Raw genomic sequence first — 21,720 nt, forward strand, 5'->3', positions numbered from 1 at the left:
TTGTCCTGTGCCCGGTTTTCCCAGCTTGCTGTCTGGGCTCCGAGGGTTTAATGCCAGCGACGGAGAAGGGGAAGCACACAGCTGATGCCGGACTGCTCTGCAGGTGCAACGCCGCTCCAGGCAGGGGAGGCTCAAGCTTTTTAAAAATGAGGAAATCAAATAGTCAGACCCTGTACCTGGCCACCCTCCACCCTTCTGCCTCCCTAATCGCTTCTGGCCTGAATTCCTTCCTGGTCTGGAGCTGTTTGGGTCTGAACCTCTTCCCTGCCAGCCCACCACTTCCGTCGCCTGGCTGTGCCCGGGGTTCAGCTGGCGGAGCGTGTGTCGGGACACGTTTTCTCCTCCTGAATCGTGCAATTTGACTTTCCCTAGTTCTTACATCATCTTGTCTTCCAAAGCTCATTCCTGGTGTCGCTTTCGCTGACTCCAGAAGAGCGTGCAGAGGAGACAAGCGTTCAGATCAGGAAAATGTATCCCTTATTTTGTAGTTAAGGACAGGAAAGGGGCTTCAAAAAGCGTGGTCTCCTTAGTAGTGTTGTGTCGCTACACGGTAGGAGTAAAGGAAATGCCAACCATGCGGCAAAGCTAACGCGTCGTAGGGCTGCTGGTGCTTTAGAGGAGCATCAACACAAAACAGTGAAGCGTTACTGCTGAAACGGCGCTGAAGTCTTCTCCTGAGAGTATCTGACAGCCCTCTGGTGCTGCGGGGGGGGCTGGCTCGTACCTACGTTTCTGAGCAGTTCACTGAGGTGAGGATCCAGGCGAATTATGGCACTTGTTCAGAGGTTTTTCTAAGATGCCTGGAGGTATTCGCTACCCAAACCTTCAGTGTGTGTGAGCGAGTGCTGGCGCTCTGCTTCCCTGACACGAATCATTTGGGAAACTTCTGTTTTCGGGGCAGGGGGGAGAGGCCCTTCATGCAGGAGGAGCAGTTGGATGTGCAGCACCCAGACTGTGGGCCATTTCAAGTGTCGCCTACAGCCTTTGAGTATTTCCTTGTGAGGAATTTAACTTGCTTTTTGCTTCCTCGCTAGTGCTGTGAGTGGTTCCTTGGTCTCCGCCCTACGCTTCGCCGCGACTGTGCAAGGTAAAAGCTCAGGCGGGAGATGTGTGTCCCTGCTGATGGGGGACTATCGGTGCCGGTGCAGCCGATGAGGGAATAGCGCCTGCGGGACGGCGTGCTGCCCAACACAACGAGCACATGGTTGAAGCAAAACCAACAAGCCATCATGCTTAACGCTAATGTGATTTTTTTTAATGAACAAACTCAGAGGGTTCCTTCCCGGTGAAGATCTGTGGTCTGATCATCACTCCTAGTTCTGCTCCCAGCGGGGTGCAGGCTGCTCTTGCCACTTCTTACTCTGCTCGGCTCTTGTAGTGCTCCACGTGTGCCAGGACCCAGGCTGTTGGCACCAGGAAGCAGGCGGACATCACGGAAAAGGCGATGGCTTGCTCCTGCGGCGGGGGAAGAACAGAAGGATGAGTGGGACGGCCCTGCGGTGGCCGCAGTGGCCATGGGGCTCCCGGGACGGTCACACGCTGGTGCCGTGTCTAATGCAGCGGCTCAAGCGCCCATGTCCGCGCTCCTTGCTCTGTCCAGGCTGTCAGATGGACACCCCGGGGGGATGTGGGAGGGAGATTTGGGTAATCACAGCGGTTTCCACCAACGGTGGGCTGAGCTGGCTGCTCTACAGGTTTGTCCCAGTCACTCTGTGTTTCTCAGTCATGACATTCGTGGGGAAATCCGAGCAACTTGTGACCTTCAGTCGCAGCCAGCCTCCAGCTCGCGGTGCTTCCAGAAGCAGCTGGGCCTGACTTTCAAATGACTTTGTGGCGCGAATGGCAACCAGCAGCAGCCTCTTCTATTTCTGGTGCACCAGGGCAGCACTTAACCCCTTGCGCTGTCACTCTTATTTCTCTTTTTATCTGGCTACAAAAAGAGCCTCTAGGCTCACAAAGCACTCTGTTGCAGACCTTGGAAAGGCAGCGGGGGGTGAACTCTACAAGCAGAGGCTGGAGGTGAAACCCAGCCAGGATCTCTGCTGAAACGCTCCTTTTCCCAAGCCCCTTTCACCAGGGCCAGGAGGGTCCCTGCGACCGGAGCGGCTCCTGTGGTGGTGGTGGGGATCATCCCCAGGGCAGGGATGACGCAGGGACCTGCGCGCCCCGGCTCTGCGATGACAGCAGACCCCCTCCGTGCCTACGGGGACACTGGCTTTGGGGTGAGTGTCCCATGGAAGGGGGGGCCCGGGGTCCGTCCCTGGGCTGGCAGGGTGACTTGAGGGGCTGCCACCTCCTCCCTGAGGCCCTGGAGCTGCCCCATTGCTTAGCCCTGGGCCACAGGGGACCCTCAGCAGGTAGCGTAACGCCCAAAGGTTAAAAAAGGGGCTGAAAGGATAAAATAAAATGGAAGCAGGAGCTGAAGGTGGGGAGTGGGGCGTGCGCCCCCCTGAGTGCTGCTGCTCTGGGGGCACCTTTCCTCCTTTTTCTCCCCTCTCCCCTTTTGCTTTCACTCCCATCAAAAATAACTGGGCTATAATGCAGGGGGGGGTTGTTCCCCTCCGACCCCTGGGAGCAAGCGGGTCCCCCCCTCCCTTTTTTATTTCCAGCCCCCCCCCAGGCTACTCACGGCGGCAGAGAGCGGGTGCTCGGGCGGTTTGGAGGCGATGGGTGCCCGGGGGACGCGTGGGGTCCGCAGGACGGCGGCCAGCAGCCGGGAGCCCTGCTGAAAGCCCCGCATGGCGCTGGCAGGACGAGGGTGCCGCTCTCCCCGCTGCAGCTGCCCGGCCCGTCACCGGTCCCCGCTGCCACCGCCCGCCCCCGCTGCCACCCCTCGGCACGGGGCCTGCCGCTCTCCCACCGGAAAACCCTTAAAAGGCAGGATTTTCCCAAATTGCTCACTACTTAATTTTTTTTTTTTTTTTTTATTCCCTTAATTTTTTTTGGGTGGTTTTCCCCAGCAGCACCCGACTCCCCGCACCTCTGAGGCCGAAAACTCCATCCCCAGCCAGCAAGGTGGGACCTCTCTGCCATGCTCTGCTGGAGAGCAGACCTCTTCTCTCGGGCCTTTTCAAATTTATGGCACTCAAAACACAATATACTTTTTTTAAGCTGTTGCGGAGGCGCTGCCTGATGTCCTCTGTCTGACGGCAGCGAGCAGGACCTCGTGTCCCGTCCGTGGCGACGGCTTCTCCCCCTTCCCTCGTGGTTCAGTGTTTGCGTAGGCTCAAAACCAGGTCTGCGCAGGCTGCTCCTCACACCGTGGTGTCTCTCCAGTGAGTGCCTCGGCCATGGAGCCTCGCAGGCACCGGCAGATCCGCTGCCGGTGTTTGATGGGGTTGGGCTGGAGTTTCCAAATGCCACTTCCACCGTGCCCCGACCTGGGAGCAGAAGTGGCTGAACGCCTCGGGCTGGGTCTTGTTCCTCTGCCGTGTGGGTGCCCGTCAGCGGCAGGAACGGTGTCGCTCCAACCTCAGCACGTGCCCGCTTTGAGTAACCCACCCCTGTCCTTCTCGCCCTTAAAAACAGCTCTGCAGAAAGTTTGCCAGGATTTATACAGACCTGCTCGAAGTTCTCCTTCCCGGCGTCGGGAATGCCGCCTTCCTCTCCCCGACTCTCCTGGCAGCTCCCGGGCTCCAGGGTCGCAGCAGGTCCTTCTGCGGGATGAAATTGGGTCTTGCCTCTGGAAGGAGCTCAGGGCCCTTCTCCCAGCACGGCTGGCTCGGGAAGGGGCAGGTTTTCGCTCAGCGATGGCAGGGGGGGCTGCAGGGCCCTGGCTGGTGGGTTTGCTGAGGAAAGCTGCCTGCTCAGATCCAACAGCAGCAACACAACCCTCTCACCTGGCGTCTGCTGCTCGCGGCTGCCTTTGCCAGGGGTTGCCCTCCCCTCCCCTGGCTCCTCGGCGCCCACCTGCCAGTCGCCGACCTCCGCGGCAGGCGCAGGGCTGGGGGGCGGCGCAGCCTCCTGCAGCCAAGGTTTTTCTTCTGCGCGGTTTCGCAAAACCCCTGCCCCTGTGAGACCGGGGGCGAGCGGCCTCCAGGAACCCCCCGCGGTGACATCTCACACTCACCTGCTTCCCCCTCGGCCCGTTTTCTAGAGCAAACCCACGTTTTGCTGTGCCGCTTCATGCTGCTCTTAGTGATGACCCGCGTCTCGCTGGGAGCGGCTCTTCCTCCTCCTCCTCCTCCTCGTCAGGAGGGAGCACGCAGGCAGCTGCCCTCTCCCTCCCCACCCTGCCCCGGCTGCCCGCGGGCCGTGAGCGGCTCTGGCTCTGTTCCGGTGAGTCCAGACCAAACGACGCGGAAGGACCGCTCTGCCCAGGGAGCTGCTGGGACAGGAGCCGCACTCCCCGTAGGCCCCGCACCGAAGCAGACGCCTCAGACCCCCTCCCGTGCTCAGTGTTGGAAGGTGTGAAAGAGGGGGAGCGTTCCTGCGCCTCGGCCCCTCCCTGAAAACCTCCCTGAAACCTGCTGTTACTCTGGTAGATCAAGCTTCTCCTCCGCGGCAAAAGCTTGAGGAGCATCACGGGGACTGCCGGGGTGACAGCAAGAGTGGCTGTGTCGGCCCGGGGCAGCTGTGAAAGGCGGCGTTGTGTTTTCTGTGAATAGCAGGAGAAGGAAATACGAATGTCTGGAACAATTCCCCTTCCCTGGAGGGGTTCAAGGCCAGGTTGGACGGGGCTTGGAGCAACCTGGGCTGGTGGGAGGTGTCCCTGCCCAGGGCAGGGGGTGGCACTGGGTGGGTTTTAAGGTCCCTTCTCACGCAAACCATTCCGTGATTCCATAATAATCTTGTTGTTGAGGATAAAGCTTGCAAATTTGGTTTTGAACAGGAGCTAAAGGAAAGGATCAATTGAAATCCTTGAGAAGCTGGAGAAGCAGTTGGTGGTAGAGGACAGACGTGGTTCATGGATTTCTCCTGAAATTCTTAGAGAAACTTGCCTCTGCCCTGCCTTATCCAGGAGAAAATCGTACTGTGCAGATGAATAATTGTGGTTTGATAAAGCAGGCATACAGCAGCTTTTTCTTAAGCCCGACATCCTTCCTGCTCCTCCTCCTCTTCCTCAGCTTCCTCCCTGGGTATTTTCTGGCAGAAAGGCCACTTGAGGACATGTTACCGCATTCCCATGGAAAACCCTTCCTTTGGCCTGGTTTAGCATGGCTGGCCCCGGCGGTAGGACAGACGCCATCGCCTCTCTGTGCCAGTCTCTTCCCTACCAGCCCACGCCGTGTTTCCAGTGCGGTCTCTGACCTTGTTCCTCCTGTCGGAGCATCCTCAGCCGTGGCCGGACCTGCTCTTTGGGGCTGGCAGTGGTGGCTTGAGGCGGAATCCGTCGGGATTGGTCCCGCCGTGAGGAGCTGCCACCTTCCCAAGCACAGCCGGCAGAGACGCGGGGTCTCCGCTGCTGCTGGAGCAAGGAAACACGTTTTCACTTCCTTGGCGCTGATGGCAGCTTTGCTCCAGCCGGGCACTGGCTTTTCTGCGGATTTATGGAGAGGAGAACAGATCTGTAATATCTATCCTGTAAATGGTGGATTGTTCAATGAGATAATCCTCCTCCGAGCCCCGGGGCAGGAGGTCGGGAGGGGGCTCGGCATCTGTCTGCGGCGCAAGGGCAGGACGCGGTGTCTTCCCGCTGCGGGGGCCGCTCTCTGCGGGGGCCGAACGCGCTGCACGGGGGCGGGGGGACGGAGAAGCCGCTGAGGTGGTGGCCCTCTGACACACGGGGGCTGAGCAGGGACCCTTGGGGTGAGAGGAGGGGGCTGCCCCTGGGCTGAGCTCGGGGACGGCTCACGGCGTGGGGCAGGGAGCGGGAAAGGCTTTGAGACAGAAGGGACGCAGCGTCATGTAACGGGTGGATCTGGGAGCCTCCATCTTCCAGTGAGCTGGAGCCGTGCCTGGGATCCGGGGGGAATACCCATTTAGATCTGCGGTAATTTGCTATTTATTTCCCCCCGAGCTTGGGTTCTAACGCAGGACTTCTGTGCTGTCCTACGCTCACCGTGTTTGATGGGGAGCAAAAGCGTCTATGGGGGGGCCGTCACCTCCCTCCGCTGAAGGACGTGGCGTGGGGTGAATTTTGGCCGTTGGTTTCGACAGTTGCGGGATCTGGTCTTTGGCTCCCCTGCAGCATGAGGCAGCGGGAGCTTTGCCAGCCCAAAAAGGTCTGCAGCGAAACAGGTCGCTGGAGACCTGGCCGTGCCCAGAGGACGCGAGTCCTGCACCGTCTGCCCTGTCTCCGGGACTCCTGCCAGGCAAACTCGGACACGGATCCCTCCAGAGACCCACATGGCAGCGAGGGCAGAGCAGGGCACGGTGACACCGGGGCGAAGGACCTGCTGGGGACAGGTGCCGTGCCCGAGGTGGAGTGGCCCCGGTGCGTGGTGGAGCTCAGTGCGGTGAAGGACGGGCGCTTCCGTGTGGAGCTGTGGGTGACCTGGCCCTCCTCGGGGACAGCCCGGTGAAACACTGCTCCATCTGTACTGGGCTGCAGGAGATGCCAGGGCCTGGGAGACGTGGGGTGGGTGCCGGCCATGGGGCTGGGAGAAGTGGGGCTGGGTGCTAGCCATGGGGCTGGGAGATGTGGGGCCGGGTGCCGGCCATGGGGCTCACCGGCCCCTGGAAAAGCTGTGGCAGAGGGTTCCCAGGAGGGAAGCCGGGAAGAGCCTGCCAAAGCCGGTGTGTGGATCCCTTCCCTCCCAAGGCAGGCGAGGGAAAGGGCTGGAGCCTGGTGGGGGACAAAGGGCGGTTGTCACACGTAGCTGCGGCTGCGGAGGTGCGTGCGCCGCTCTGGCCGGAGCACGTCTCCAGCGGGGCCATTGCCGCGTCGCTCAGCTGGATTTTAGGTGATAACTCGTCGGGGACTGGTTTTTCTTTCCCAGTTCCTCCTTCCCCGGAGCGCAGCACAGCCCCGGGATCTCTGCGCTCCCCGCCACGGGCAGTGAACTCCTCTGCGCAAACCTCTGCACGTCAACTTTATTTTTTAAATTATTTTATTAGTTTTTTAAGGGGGGGGGGGGAAGTTATTTCCTTCCTTCTTTCTCCTCTGGGCAACTTCCGTCTTTCCCCGCGCGGGAGCCCCGCGGCAGCCGCCTCCGCCTGCTCAGGCTCGGCCCCAGACCCAAGGCAAGAGCCCCCCCCTCCCTTCCCACCGCCCCGGCTTGGGGGGGTTGAACTTTCCTGAAGGCGGGAGGAGGATTTTCCCCACAATTCCATCTCGGGCACCGCCTGGCGTGAGGGAGCCCAGCCGTCCGTCCCCGAGAGCTGCCGGCTGCTGTCGGGAGGGATTTTGGGGGCCGCCAGCCTGGCCGGGGGGGGGTCACTGCTCTCGTGCTGCCCCGGCTCCGCTTGGAGGGTCCCTCAGTGCCTTGTGTCACCATGTCTGCACTACCCGGGGGCTCCGCGGTGCCAGGCACCAGCTTGTAAGGTGCTGTTTATATGTGTCTATATCTTTATTATATATTTACGTATAATATATAAACACATATGCATCTTTGGACACGTTTATAAATATCAATGGAATAAAAAGCTGGCATGGAGCAAGCCAGTGCCTGAGGCTGAGCTAGAGAGGCAGGAGCGGGGGAGCATGGGGGAGCGGGGAGACGGGGGGCCGCTGAGGCCACAGGAGAGCGTTTGGTCGTGTCACGGCACAGCCCCGGGAGGAAGAGGAGGAAAGAAGAGGAAGGTGGCTGCGCTGCATTGGGAGAAACTGGTGAGGTGTTGTCATGGAAAGGGCGGCAGAAGAGGAAGAGGGGGGGATTGGAGAAGCGACGAAGCCGATGCGGTGAGGTTTGGTGGGCTGGAGGAGCCTTGGCCGGGGCGCGGCTGGAGCCGAGAGGGAACAAGGGAAGGTGCCGAGGGGGAAATGAGCCCGGGCGGAGGAGACGCGCTGCCGGCACTGGGAGGAAGGCTGGGCTGGAGGAAAACCAGTGGTGATCTTCAGAGGGGAGAGTAACAGGACTGGAGACCCTGGGGGCGGGAGGAGGCTGGAGGCCAGCGCAGCTTTGCTGGTGGCCGGGGTGTTACGGGGAGGTTACAGAGGGAGAAGCGGTTTGCAGCCCCCGCTTTCAGTGGTGGCCGCGCTCAGGCTGCCCCGGCTCCCTCCCTTCCACCCTTGGCCTGACCCTGCTGCTGTTGCTCTGCAGCTCGGGCTGGTGGCGATGGCTGACAGCAAAGAGGACCCCGCCATCTTCACCTCCGCTTCTCTGCCCTCGGACCCACGGCTGCTGGCCACGGTCACCAACGCTTACCTGGGCACCCGTGTGTACCGGGACGTCCTCCACGTCAACGGCGTCTACAACGGGGCAGTGGGAGACACGCACCGTGCCGACGTCCCCAGCCCCGTCAACGTCAGGATGAGGGTGCCGGGTGCAGGCAGCCTGGCCGAGACCTTCACCTTGAACACCCGGACGGGTAAAACGCAGAGCAGGGGCAGGATCTCCCCGTCCCCCTGCTCCTGTCGGATCTTCATCTCGGGCACCCGTCACTCTTTCCCCCTAACTGCTGGTGACCCTCTTCTAGAAGTCAAAAGTCTCTTTACCCATGTTGCCTCTTCCACAAGGTCGCATCTTTCTTCTCCCCGTTCTCCATCCACCTGCGGGGTGTTGTTCTTCCGCAGTCATGTTGGAGCAAGTGGAAAATTCCCCTTTCTTATGAGAATAAGAGCGATCTTCAGAGCGTATCTCAACCCCTGCTGAGCCAGGCTCGGCAAACACTGTTTAAATGCGAAGCCTGTTAAAACGTTTTATAGCACAAAGCATTCCTCAGGGGCTTGGCCAGATTCAGCGAGTTAACAGTGTTGCCCAGTCAAAAGCTGTGTTCAGATCTGGACCTGGGAAAGGCGGTCCCTTTGCCTGTAGGAACCAGTAGGAAGGGCAGGAGTTCGGGGCAGACCTGGGGGGTCAAAATGCTGATGGCTCTGTCTGTGCTTGCAGGAACCTTCAGCCACGTGCTTCAGTCAACTGACTATACAGCCACCCATCATGTCTACGCTCACCATTCCCTTGTCCACTTGATGGTCTTCAGCATCACCATCCGCCGATCGGCTCCCACCACCCGACCCGTCACGGTCCAGCTCCACACTCCTTTTGTGCCAACGAGCCAGGACTTGGACCTGAACCAAGGGCCAGACTTCCAGGGAGCACAGTGAGTTTGGGTGGTGGGGGACCTTGCCCTGAACACGTCCTTCATGGGCCGTTGCACGCTGCCCTGCTCAACGTTAGGAAATAAATTGCAAAAGTAAAGCTAGAGCTAGACTGAAATGTGAGTAGCGTGGAGGGTTGTGCAAATCTGCTTCTTCCTGGCAGGTATATTAAAAAAACCCCAAAATTACGTCTAGAAACACTTTTATTAGTTGCAAGTCTGGAACTATTACTTACACTGACATGTAAAAGACCAGTGAAGGCCGCAGGGACTAGGTGTGATTACAGGGAAGTGAGTCTGGGCGAGATGGTGAGTTTGGAGCAGATAACCTCTAGAAACGGCTTGCTGGGATTGGGGAGCAGTTGTGACGAATTCCAGGCTCCTGCGCTTTGGGGTGGGACGGCAGCTGCACTGAAGCGTGGGGACAAGGGAGCTTCCGTCCCGGGGGGGGCCACAGGAGCTGATGCTCAACTTCTGGAGGAGGTGCCCTCTGCGTGGGTGGACGTGGATGGAGTCCCACCTGCTCCGCTCCCCCTTCCCAGCTTGTTCCTTGCCTCCTGCAGCTACGTCTACGGGCAGACGCTGGTTCCCGAGGTGGAGGGGGGACCCCGTCCCACCGTCCACATGCTCTGGACGCCGGTGCCGCAAGCCTTGACGCTGGGCGGGGAGGAGCGGGAGCGACGCTGGGAGTTCCTGACGGCCGTGGCCGAGAGCGAAGAGGAGGCGAAGGGGAGCTACAGCGAGGGGCTGGCCCTGGCGGCTGCCGGCTCCCTGCACTCCTCCCATGCCCGTGCGTGGGCCGCGCTGTGGCGAGGATGCTCCGTAGACCTGGATGGACCTCTGCCGTTGCGGCAGGCCCTCCGTGGGTGTCTCTACTACCTGCTGAGCGCCATCCCACCCCGGGGCAGCCCAGGCTTCCTCTTCCACGGCATCAGCCCTGGCGGCTTGTCCAACGGCACTCGAGGCGAGGACTACTGGGGACACGTCTTCTGGGACCAGGTGGGTGGAGGCCGTGCTAGCTGTAGCCGGGGGGCTTTGCACAGCATGGAGGAGACTCCGCAGGAGGCTGCTGGGAGCCCCCTCCCCCAGATAGGGACACCTTGGCACCAGCCGCTCGATGGAGAGCATCCTCCTGCTCTGATGGCACCATCAGCCCAGACCCAGCCCGAGCCCTGGCGTCACTCTCCCGGGCCATCCTCCAGCTCAAAAGCGAATGGCCGAAGTCGAAGCCGGCTGCCTGGGGCTGCTGCGTAGCCAGAGGGGGCGAGGGGCAGGAGAGACCCCACCGCAGGCAGCCCCTTCCCCAGCCGAGCTCTGGGGCTGCCAAGGGAGCTTCGGTGCCTGGCTTAGAGCACGGCACCAACTTCTGGCTCTTTAAAACGAAGCAAGTTGAAACCTGCCCTTCTCCTCCCAGCTTCGGTGGCACCGGCGAGCCCTATTGTGCCCGAACCGCTGGAAAACCAGAGGCGTTTTCTGTGGCGGGCACACGCAGCCCTCAGACGTGGGTTTGGTGTGTACTCGGCAGCCCGGCTGGGCTGGGTGGCTTTGCCCCAGCCAGAGGCTTATGTCTTCTCTCCGAGCAGCCGCGCCGAACGGCCGCACAGCCCCATGACGGTCGCACGGCGTGAGCAGGAGCCGCTGCTGGGTGGTGACGAGGCTCCTGCGCCAAAGCCCCTCTGGTCTTCCAGCGGGCAAGGGCTTCTTGGTCCTGTGGGCCTTGTGCGCATTCCTCCTGGTGACGCGCGTGGTTCTGACCCTCCCCAGAGCCTCGGAGAACTCCTGCCTCCCTTCTCTTGCCTGATGGGAGGTCCTGCTGAGACCACCCTGGTGGGGTACCGGGTGGGTGATGAGCAGAGAGTAGCAGGCATGGGCAGAAAGCCCTCATGGGCTTACCCCCTTTAGCAAACCCACGGGACAGCACCTTCAATTAGGAGCAAAATCACAGTCAGAGCATTTGGGATGGGGGTGGATTTGAAAGGTGAAGGTTGGTGGGAGCATTCGGGTGCCCCGCCAGCCAGTCCCACTATCTTGCCTTGCTTGGATGTTCCCAGGACACCTGGATGTTCCCGAACATTCTGCTGTTTTACCCTGAAGCTGCCCGAGCCATCCTGGAGTACCGGATTCGCACGCTGGACGGAGCCTTATGCAACGCGCAGGAGCAAGGCTACAAGGTGGGGACAGCGATGGTGGGCTGAGGACAAGGAAGCCCAGCTGCTGTCACCCAAAGCCGGGCTTTGCTCTTCCTTGCTGGCTCTGGTTTCATCTGGGGGCTGTGAGCAGCGCATTGCCCGCGGGTGGTGGACAGGGGACAGAGAACATCTCAAGATGTTGTGCTCAGCTGCCTCATGGATGTCTTCTCCTGGCAGGGTGCTAAGTTCCCATGGGAGAGTGCAGCCACTGGCCGGGAAGTCTGCCCGGAGGAGATCTATGGAGCCCAAGAAATCCACATCACTGGGGACGTTTTGATGGCCTTTGAGCAGTATTACTACACCACGCAGGTAAAGGGAGCGTGTGCCCCCTGGATGGCCCAGTGGCAAGGCCTGCAGGGCATCTGGTGACTGTCACTGTCCCTTCCCAGAGAGACTCTGCTGCTGTCTGCTCCCGTCAGAATTGCCCGTAGCACCCCAGGGTCCCTTCTTCAGCCCTGCCTCCTCTGTCCTTGCTCCTCGTGGGCGACTCAGCATCCTGTTGGCTCAGTCCAGGCCAGCTTTCTGACCTTTCCTCCTGCTACATCCATCTCCTTAGAGCTCCTGTCCTCCCGCTGCGTTTGGGTCTGGTTGAGTCTCCCTCATGTCCCTGTTTCTCTTGGGCTTCGGCTCCCTCCAGGACCAGAAGCTGTTCCGGGAGGATGGAGGCTGGGAGCTGGTGGATGCCGTGGCTCAGTACTGGTGCAGCAGGATGGTGTGGAGCGAGGAGGAGCAATGCTACCACATCAGAGGTACTTCAGCAACCGCCCGACCTGTTTGTAGGGAAGAGGTTTCCAAGCAGAGGCTTGGAGCCCCTGTGGCTAGACCTGGACAGGAGTGCATGGGATCTTCAGGCTCCTGTCCTCTGGAATGTCTCACAGATAATGTTTGTGTCCACGCGAACACGAGACAAGATGCTCAGCTCTCTTCCAGTGCCACAGTACCGGCTGTTTTTTCTCACAGCCCTTTGCCGCTCATAGGACGCCTCTAAATGTCTCCTTCCACAGTGGTACGAGCTGATGCCACACGCATGGATGCCTTCAGATCTGCTGTTGTGGCTGGTGGCACTTAGAGAAAACAGAGTGCAAGGGCTTTGGAGAGGAAGGACTTTTTTCTAAGAGACCTGAGTTTAAATCCCCTGGGAGCCTGCCGGAGTTCAATCCCTTGAAGGACATCTGGTGCCGTTGGTGCCATGTTCCTCTTGGGAAATGGCCATCCCTCCTCCTGGGGACAATCTGCACGAAAGCAGCAGAGGAAGGAGCTGAGCTTGTAGCTGGGGGAAGATTTAATGACTTGATTGACTTGATTGGGTGACTTGAAAGAATTAATGACTCGAAGGTCACCTTGCCTGTGAAGGGAGGGAGATGCCCTCAGGTTGAGGTATCTGCTGCCTATCAGCCAAAGCTGCAGACAGGCTGTTTCTCCTTCACAACAAGCACCGCTTCTGTTCTCTCTATTGAGCGTTGCACCAAGGTCGCTGCCAGAAGCAGAGGCAGCTCCTCGCCGCGTGGGCAGGCATCGCTGCAGCGGGAGGGGTTCCCTTCCCCGAGGAGGGGCACGAAGCCGTGCCAAACCTCGGCCGGGCTGCGGTGTGAAGTGTCCCCTTTCCTCTTCCTCCAGGTGTCATGCCCCCCGACGAGCATCACTGCCGGGTTGATAACTCTGCCTACACCAACGCCGTGGCCCAGCGGAGGTAACGCCTGTGCCTCGCTGAAGCACTGGCCCCATCTCTCCTCGGCTCTGCCTGGCAGGGGTAGGAGGCAGCAGGGCTCCCCGCGTGGGACACAGCTTTCCTCTCTCCACATACCTCTCTCCGAGCTGGTCTCCTTTGCCGGCCTTTACAGTCAGCGGAAAGAAGTAGGTGGTCCCGTGGTGGCTCATCTGACCTGCTTCAGGTCCACATGAGACCGGCAGGGATTTCACTTCACAGGGGGGTTCCTCTCCCTGCCTTTTGGGAGATGTCTGTACAATTAGCCAGCTGGAGACATCTAAGGCTAGAGGAACAGACTCCCAGCTCCAGCAAGCTGTTACCCCAAGCTGAAACTTTGACCCGTGTTCTTTCAGAATAGCTGTTTCTTTGCAGTTATGGCTCAATTAGCTCTTTCTGTTCCCTTTCTTCTCTTCCCCTCTCTGAGGGGGTCACAGGCACCTTATGCCTGACATGAAGAATTGTTCCTCGCCTCTTTTCAGCTTAAATTTTGCAGCTGACGTTGCTCGGGACTTGTTGATCCCCGTGCCAGAGGAGTGGGCGGACTGTGCCAAGAAACTCAAAGTGCCCTTTAATGTGGAGAAGAAATACCATCCCGAGTACGACGGTTACAGCCCAGGTGAGCGGAGAGGCAGCAGCAGACCTTTCAGTTGGCCGCTGCTCTTTCTTTGTAAGCCTGCGAGAAGTGGGGACTCCGACTGGTTCAAAGACGGGAACAGCGGCTGAGCGGTTGGCTGAAGTAACGATCTCCAGCGTGTCTCTCCAAGTGCGCGTGTGGGTTGCTGGTGTGGAGAGCCTGGCTTGCAGATGGTTTTTCTGCCTCTTTGCAGATCGTTTCTCATTAGTGGGCTCATAAAACTAAGAACTTTGGGAACAGAGAGAGTGGGAAGAGACTTTTAGTACCGGGCTGCAGATGAGAAGTCAGCAATGGGTTCATAGCGAAGAGTTAGGTCTATCTTTCCAAGGTCAAGTGCCATGCGTTGTCCTTCCAGGAACCCCTGGTCCTCTGGAAGTGAAGGGGCTGGTTCCAGTGGAGATGCACGCTCAGTGTAGTGTCCCCTTTCTCACCGTTAGGGATCATGGGAGCTATTCCTTTGCACCTGAAGTTCAGGTGACACCGTTCGGGTACCATCATGTCAGGGCTGCGCCTGTGTCCTACCTCAACAAACCACGAGCTGCTGCTCTGGTCTGCCTTTAGCAAGGCAGCAATGAGTTGTCAGGTTCGTGCCCCGCATGGGTAAATAGACACCCAGTCTGCCAGTTGTTCCCAGCTGGCAAACGTGGTCGGACTGACTCCCTTCCCCAGGAGAGCCCGTGAAACAGGCTGACGTCGTCTTGCTGGGATTCCCGCTGATGCACCCCATGAGCCCCGAGGTCCGGAGAAATGACCTGGAGACGTATGAACCCGCCACTGAGCCGGGTGGGCCAGCCATGACCTGGGTAAGGAGAGGGGCAAAGCCTAAGGGGGGGGCCACCCATGAGGTGGTTGTCTCCATCCGAGTTACTTGCTGCCAGCCCCTCAACGGGCACGATTTGTCAGACCTGCTGTGGGGAACGTGGGCAGATAGCGCAGAGCTAGAGGTGCGCACTGAAGATGTCTGTGCTGGGTCAGAAGGACGCCAGCTGTGGTGTCACTGAAGGTTTTGCCATCTTGTCACCCCCGGGGAGATGGCAGCTGGTGGAAGGACGGTTTTCTCTCCCACAGAGCATGTTTGCAGTGGGCTGGCTGGAGCTAAAGGAGGTGCAGAGAGCCCAGAGCCAACTGAACAAGTGTTTCAGCAACATCACGGAGCCCTTCAAGGTCAGCTGCGTGGCGTGGCTGCTTCCCTCTGACCAACACCTCTTGTTCCTACCCTGCCCGTTCCCAAGTAGGTCCCATCACACTGGCAGCCGTCCCTTGGACTGGAGCCCATGCTGACTGTACTTGCGGTCACTGGGTTATGGGGCTATTGTTATACTGAGCTAGGCAGCCGCACGCTCGCTCTCTTCTCTGCGTGCTTCCAAAGGGCAATAAGGAGGCGTCTGCTTCCTTCCTACCAGGCAACACAAAGCCACAGGTCAGTGTCACGCTCACCCCGGGCTTCCTTCTGCCTGCGGGCGTGGGAAAGGGAATGGCGGCGGAGGTACTTAGAGCCCCACCAGAGCCCACCCACCGCCTCATGCCGGGATGGGCAGCAGGGCACGGTCGTTGCAACACCCCAGATATGTGACAGTGACAATGACAAACGTATTCAACCCCACGTGACTGTATGAAGAGCCCCAGTGCCACTGTTGAGTCATTTCTCTCTCTTGCTGGAGCAGATTTGGGTGGAGAACTCAGACGGGTCAGGAGCTGTGAACTTCTTGACAGGGATGGGTGGATTCTTGCAAGCCGTCCTCTTTGGCTACACAGGGTTCAGGTGAGACCTATGTTATGTCTCATTTAATCTCTAAGCGACCACGTATCACTTGAAACCTTACTGTTTAGCTGAGGCAACTCATGGAAAAGAAAGGAACATGCAGCATCCAGAACATCCTCCAAAGCTCCCAGCAGGTAATGAACAAGCAGGAACATCAACGATCCCAGATGAACTGTGGATGCTGGGGACAGTTAGTCACGGGTGGAAAACAGGCTGGAGTTTTGTGAAGTGGTAAGCTTTGGTCCGTTTTTCCTCCAGCTAAGTCAGGGTTGAAAGCCATTGGCTCCAAAAGGAGGCAAAGCTGGGCCAACGCTGGGCTCTTCAGACACCACTCGACACCCTCGGTGAAGGGGGACATCTCCGTATGAGCTCCGGATTGTGGGTATCGTTTTGATGTCCGTGTATCGAACACATCCAGACCTGCCCACGCCACGGGTGGCTGTAACGTTGGTTTCTTCTCTAAGTGTGGATGAAGCTTAAAGGCTGTGACCCACCGATTACATTGGCCTTTTGGTTCACTAATTGAAGAGAGAGCCCATACAATCCCCCTGCAGGCAAATACAAGATGGCTGCTTATTACACATTATACACTGTGGCCTTTCCAAGGGGACCTTTGTAACTGAAGACCCCAGTCCTCTACCGCCAGACTGAGCTGCCGTAGCCCTATTCCCACTTTAAAGACTGGAAACAGATTTGGAACAGGTAAGAGACTCTCTCCAGGTCACTTTGAGAGTTAGCTGCACGTTTGGGAAGCTAAATGTCATTCCCTTGGGAAGATAAATGTCGTTCCCTAAATTTGTCCTCTATAACATCCCATCTCCTTTGGACGTGGCATGGAAGGAGGTCCTGCAGCCCCTCTGAAGCCATCTGCCATCTGCACAGACGTGGCTCTGCGTGCCTCTGGGGGCAGTGCTCAGCTGGCGTCGCCGCACATTCAAATATCTCAGAAAAAAACATTAAGCTGCTCATATAATTTCAAAGCTGTGTCTTGTATCCAAAGCAGCCTGGTGGTTTCAGCCCTGAAGCAGCAGACTCCTGAGCGTATTCTTAATTTAATTGAGGACGGATCAAACTGTCAAGTCTTTTGGTTCTCAGCGACCTCTTCTAGCACTAACTATGTGTTTTTACTCTGTGTGTGTGGCCAGAAACTGCTGAGAAACGCACCAGTTTCTTGGTGGAGCTGGGTGTGAGCTGCCGTGTGCCCAACTGAAAACCCTAATCTCAGGTTTTGAGAAGCTCAAAGGTCTTTAGATGCTCTGTGTGTGTCAGGTTGGGCCCCTCTCGGCACAGGCTCAAGCCACGGGCTCTGGGGCTCCAGCCAGATTTCCTCAGATGTTGAGGTGACACTTACGTAGCGCTCAAGGCCACGCTCTTGCCTTGCCCGTTGTTAGCCACGGGCCCCAGCCGGCGCGTCGGCCTGCCGCTGGGGCTCTTCAGTCTCCTGAGCCCTCTCCAGTCCGTTGAGCCCTCTCAACAGGCTGGAGGTGATGGTCAAGAGTTCTCGCGTGTCAAGGTTTGAGTAGGAGATAACAGTGACCCTTATCTTTTTTCATCCAAAGCCAAAACACACAAATGGGCTCTGTTTGACTTCGGGTAAGGGCCTGGGGAAAGGATTCGAGCTGTTTGCTTGACTGTTATCTTTTGGTGAAGGAGCACATCTAGCAGTGCTGAGTTTAAAGCCCTTCAGACCGGGGGCAGTGGGAGCTGGTGTGGGTTTCTGAAGGCCACCTCGCTGCCCTGCTCCCGCCATAGCTGGGAGGGAAAGCGAGAACCGAGCTGTGTGGACACATCTTGGTTGAGATGGCAGGTTGCAGAGGAGCGGGGCAGTGCTGGTGGTCAGGCGTGTCTCGCCACTTAGTTGAGCACCACTTCCAGGAGCATCTCCAGCAGGTGCGAGGTGAGCTCCCACCGGCGTCGTGTAGCTTTGAGGGCGATGGCAGGTGAGAACAGACGCTTGCTGCCAGGTGTTGTGGCTGAAGCTTGAACTTGCATCCTAAAAACCCCAGCTACAGCCATCTCCTGAGCCCCTCATGTGGCTGGAGTTTAGTTCCAGTACATGGGAGCCCGTGCCCATCGTGTGAGCAGATTTCAATGGCAATTCCTGACGGGGTCCATGGCCACCTCCGCTCCTTCCTGGGCCCCTTCCCCTCCCCGTCTCAGAGCAGGGCATCCCCCGAGTTTTGCCAGCACAGACCCCAGCTGAGGAACTGGCAGGGGGACAGGAACGCCTCGGGGTGCTGGGCTGTGAAATCACGGCCCAAGTAGCTCTTCAGCAGGTGCTTCACCAGTGTGTTCAGGAATAGCCCCGAGATCCTTGGGACACGCCGGGGACTCTTTCTGCCCACGGATGCACAGAGTAAGGGGGGGTTGACCCCCACGAAGCGGCTTTGCTTTGGGGCCACCCTTTGCTCCCACCACTGACCTGCTCCTGCCTCTCCAGGATCATGAAGACCAGCCTTCGCTTCGACCCTGCCCTTCCCGACGACATCGACAGGCTGAAAGTCACCGGCGTCTCCTACTTGGGCACCAAACTGACGTTCACCATCACCAGAGAAGAGATGAGGATCACAGTGACCGAGTCTCCGGGGCACCCTGCGGCATCTCCCCTGGAAGCCGTGCTGGAGGCGTCGGGGCAGCGGCTTGCCCTGCCTGGAGGTACGGCATCACCGCCTGGGCACGCTTCCTGAAATAGAGACAATCTGGGGAGAAACCGTTCCCATACCTCACGCAGGTTGGTTCTCGTTGTAGGGCAGAGCGTCTCCTTCCCCACGGCAGCCGGCTGGATTCACAGGTCACCCACCGAGACACCTTAGACCTTGGCTGGTCTGGGCTTTCCTCACCAAAGCAGCAGAAACAAGGTGAAGAGCGGATGTCGGCGGAGGGGGAAGGTAAAGGTGGGGGTCCCAGGCTGTGCATAAACCCTCTGCCCCCACCGCTCTGTGTGTGCTGTCCTTCTTTGCGGCCCCGGGGAGGGGTGGTGGGCTCCGAGCGCTCCCCATGGCTGCAGCTCCCCAGGTGATGCTGAGCACCCCTGTCTGTGCTGGAGGGTCACGGAGCCCCCTCGCTCCCCCTCAGCGTCTCTCGCTTAGCAGAGGAGACAAAATCAAGCCTGAAAGCGACCGTTTTAAATGAGTTTTCTGGACACCCACGGCTTGTTTATGCTCTAAACATCTGCATGTCTCAGGATGCCCCAGCTGATAAATCTGTCCTCGGTCCAGCCCGAGCTGCGCTGACTCCCAGCTCCCCCAGCACGTCCTGGCTCGGCCCCCGCCATCTCCCGGGGGCTGGAAGGGCTGCGGGGGCTCGGACACGGCTCTTCCCCACCTCGCTCCTGCCCGGAGCATCCCTCGGCCGCAGGGCACAGCGACTGCCGGGGCTTCCCTACGCCGCTCAACCGGGACCCCCAAATCCTGCAGAGCCCCGCAACGAGAGACCCTGCCAAGGCAGCGTGGACGGGAAGTAAGGCTGGAGCCCAGCGTTATTTTGGCAGAAATATTAGTCACGAAGTGCACAGCCAAAAGCGTTTCAGCCCCACTTGCGCAGCGCACAGCTCCTTTTCTTTTGAGTTACTCGGCCTCAAACATCCCTATGGTGTTTTTAACCCCTTATCCGCGTCATCAACCCTCTTTTCAAGCAGATTTGCAGTTAAAGCCTCGTAACTTGACATTCGAAGGGTGATAGGAAGCCGGGGCAGCAGTTACCGTTGCTGTTATGTCAGGGGATGAGGAGTGCGGTGTGTTTCTGGGCAGAGCTCTCCTCCAGCCGAGTAGCCTCAGGGTGAGCAGAGACATGCCGTGTGTTGGCTCGAGGCATTTCCAGTGTCCCCGAAAGCCCCGAGGGAGGGAAGGGGAAGGGGAAGGGCCGTGCGTGCGAAGCAGGGCACGGTACCCCCCGGCACCCGGCCCTGCGCCTCGCAGCACCCTCCCCTCTGGCACCCCCTTCCCGGGGCTGGGTTTGGTGCCCTGGTTCCCAGCCCCCCGGCCGCCGCTGGAGCAGAGGAGGGTGAAAGCGAGGGGACGGCGTGGGCGCTCCCTGCCCCTCTCCGAGCACACCCCAGGAATCTCGGCCGAATCCCGCGGAGTTTATAAAAAGCCCTGCGGCCGCTGCCCGCCCCAGGCGGCATGTGGGAACGCTTAGGGCGGGAGGAAAGCGACTCCCCCACCTTGTAATTATGCTGGCTGTCCCTCGGGCCTCCTCCAAAGTCACCCAACCCCTAATTAGCAGCCGTTCTCGGCAGCGGGGCAGGACGAATGGCAGCAGGGCTGGGCAGACGGACGCCTCCGTCCCCTCGCCCCCCATAACAGCCCCGTGGGCTGCACCTGGATTGGGGTTTTGGGGGGGCTGGGGATAAAGCCGGGTCTCAGGTGGCTCTAGAAGGGATGTCAGCGTGTGTCGTCGTCCGTTCCCTCCCAAAAGGGCTGGGTTTTGTCCAGTTGCCAGAATGAACCGGATCAGGCCCGGAGAGGGCGATGGGGGGGTAGCACAGAGCAGTGGGGTTGCATCCTGCGCTTCTCCCCTCTGTCCTCACCCAGGGACCCGCTGGGGGGCTTCTGCTTTCCTGCAATGAGTCTCAGCTCCCCTCGGAGGGATGACATCTCGTCTGCTCGAGTGTGGCCCCACGGGGCCAAGAAACTTCCCCGCTTCTTTCCCCTCCTCAGCGGCCGGTGAGAACCCGACGCGCTGCGGCTGTTTTAGGCTGGGTGGTTCTAAGGGTCGTGGAGATTGTTCCTTCTGGCCCCAAAGGGTGTGATCAGAGTGAAAAGCCATATTTATATGGTCCCTTTATGCCCCCCCCACCCTACACACACGCACGCAGAAGACTGGCAATGTGTGATATGGTTTAATGGTTTAAATAGCGACCACGGAGGCCGGAGGGATGCTGTGCTCCACACAGGATAAATGGAGGTAAAAAAAAAAACCAAACCAAGTTAAAAAAAAATAACCGAGCTGCCCCCAGAAGTGTGGCCGGGAACCGGGGTCGGGCACCGCGGGGCTGGGGGTGCTGGATCAGGCGGGGAGGGTGAGGGGAGATGCAGCCTGTGGGGCTGCTGCCGCCCAGACCCGTGGGCACGAAAGCTTGCGGACACAGCCCCGGGTGGCAGAGACGGGTGGTGGCTGGGTTATACTGGACCAGTGGTCTGTTTGGGTGGGCCACCAGCGGTGCGAAGTAGTTTCTACAAGCCCTTCGCCCACCGGTCAGTTGTCCTCCTCGTCGCTCGGGCTGAACTGGTAGGTGAAAAAGCCGACGGACTCCTGGGCCAGCTTGGAGAGGTGGATGACGCCCGTGATGACCAGGGCGGCCAGCAGCAGCGGCAGCACCACGCTCCCCGCCGTGGCCAGCACGTTGTAGCACCTGGCCTTGGAGCTGAAGCGCCGAGCGGCTTCCACGTCCCCGGACGCTTTCCGGTCCCGTGCCTGCAACAGCCGAGAGACGGGGCAGCAGCGCCCGGGCTGCCCCCAGCCCCCTCCCCGTGCCCCCTCCCAGCCTGGCTACGGGGCTTCGGCTCCCCCCCACCAGCCCCCAGTTTAGTCCCCTGGGGGACCCCCACCAGCCAAGAGGGTGGCTCTCCATCCATCCCTGGCTGCCTGCGCTGCTGCTCCCCTCGGGCCCCCCTTTCTTTGCCGCTGGGATTTTCTCTTTCGGAGCCTCGCTGGCTCCAGCCCTGGCTTTCCCCTGTCTCTCCACCCTGGTCCAGTCCAGCTGGAGCTGCTCCTGCCACAGGGCAGGCAGAGGGGCCGGGGGCACCGTGGCCCCCCAGCACCTTCCAGGAAGAAGCAGTTGGTCCTCCAGTGGAGGCAGGGTGCTGTGGTTATCTTCGGGGGGGAAGTCTCACAGCCTCATTAATAGGTGGCAGGAAAAGTGTGGGGGCTTTACCAAGGGATGGCATCGCCTGCAAGCAGCCTCTTGAAGGTGTTGGGCTCTCACCCCCCCGGCCCAGCCCTCCCAAGGAGTTGTTTCAGATGCCCTGCGCCTCCTGGGGGAGTCCAGCCCGTGGAGGGCTCCCAGGTGACCCGAAACGTTGAGTCTCCCACCCCCGCTCGGCGCCCATACCTTGACGGAGAAGGCGAGCGCCACAAAGCCGAGACAGCAGAAGTTCATGTAGATGGTGTTGAAGATGGACCAGACGAGGTGGTCGCGGGGCGGCGTGGGGACGAGGCCGGTGGGAGATGGGTCCCGCTTGTGGGATGGCACGGGCAGGTAGTCCTCCCGTGGGTAGGAGGTGTCCATGGCCACGGAGAGGGGCACCCCGCGGCTCTCCTGCTCCACCAGCCTGGCTGGGGCCGC

At 59.5% G+C, this 21,720-nt stretch overlaps 2 protein-coding genes and 1 long non-coding RNA gene across 14 annotated transcripts; 1 reads left to right on the forward strand and 2 right to left on the reverse strand.

Annotated features, from left to right (window-relative positions):
- Window positions 1-1,233: 1,233 nt before the first annotated feature.
- On the reverse strand, window positions 1,234-2,952 carry LOC128908410 (uncharacterized). Its single transcript, XR_008465940.1, has 2 exons — window positions 2,630-2,952; window positions 1,234-1,455 (listed from the first exon to the last, which is right to left on the reverse strand). It is a non-coding gene; the product is annotated as an uncharacterized LOC128908410 (long non-coding RNA).
- Window positions 1,449-20,855, forward strand: PGGHG (protein-glucosylgalactosylhydroxylysine glucosidase). 12 transcript variants are annotated; one of them, XR_008465929.1, is made up of 16 exons: window positions 1,449-2,222; window positions 8,145-8,412; window positions 8,934-9,144; window positions 9,705-10,140; window positions 11,193-11,312; window positions 11,508-11,639; window positions 11,968-12,079; window positions 12,948-13,020; window positions 13,518-13,654; window positions 14,342-14,475; window positions 14,741-14,836; window positions 15,337-15,434; window positions 17,875-18,089; window positions 18,183-18,322; window positions 18,619-19,211; window positions 19,967-20,855. XR_008465929.1 is itself a non-coding variant. In XM_054198530.1 (14 exons), exons 1-14 carry the CDS (start codon window positions 2,145-2,147, stop codon window positions 18,245-18,247), a joined length of 2,175 nt encoding a protein of 724 aa, XP_054054505.1. In that variant the 5' UTR covers window positions 1,449-2,144; the 3' UTR covers window positions 18,248-19,263. The 12 variants fall into 12 exon arrangements, 1 of the variants encoding a protein (XP_054054505.1); XR_008465930.1 differs by having other exon boundaries at window positions 18,653-19,211; XR_008465927.1 differs by having other exon boundaries at window positions 18,183-19,211.
- Window positions 20,631-21,667, reverse strand: LOC128908120 (interferon-induced transmembrane protein 5-like). Its single transcript, XM_054197713.1, has 2 exons — window positions 21,487-21,667; window positions 20,631-20,849 (listed from the first exon to the last, which is right to left on the reverse strand). The coding sequence occupies exons 1-2, from the start codon at window positions 21,661-21,663 to the stop codon at window positions 20,631-20,633; spliced, it is 396 nt and encodes a 131-aa protein (XP_054053688.1). The 5' UTR covers window positions 21,664-21,667.
- Window positions 21,668-21,720: the final 53 nt, after the last annotated feature.

This window comes from Rissa tridactyla, chromosome 4 (genome assembly GCF_028500815.1).
Source record: "Rissa tridactyla isolate bRisTri1 chromosome 4, bRisTri1.patW.cur.20221130, whole genome shotgun sequence".
In the NCBI taxonomy this organism is placed as follows: Eukaryota; Metazoa; Chordata; class Aves; order Charadriiformes; family Laridae; genus Rissa; species Rissa tridactyla.

Coding starts and splice junctions, on each gene's coding strand:
- PGGHG (XM_054198530.1), top strand. CDS start 2,145: ATGACGCAGGGACCTGCGCGCCCCGGCTCTGCGATGACAGCAGACCCC. Junction 8,413..8,933: donor CACCTTGAACACCCGGACGG/GTAAAACGCAGA, acceptor CTGTGCTTGCAG/GAACCTTCAGCCACGTGCTT. Junction 13,021..13,517: donor AACGCCGTGGCCCAGCGGAG/GTAACGCCTGTG, acceptor GCCTCTTTTCAG/CTTAAATTTTGCAGCTGACG.
- LOC128908120 (XM_054197713.1), bottom strand. CDS start 21,663: ATGGACACCTCCTACCCACGGGAGGACTACCTGCCCGTGCCATCCCAC. Junction 20,850..21,486: donor CGCTCGCCTTCTCCGTCAAG/GTATGGGCGCCG, acceptor CGGCTGTTGCAG/GCACGGGACCGGAAAGCGTC.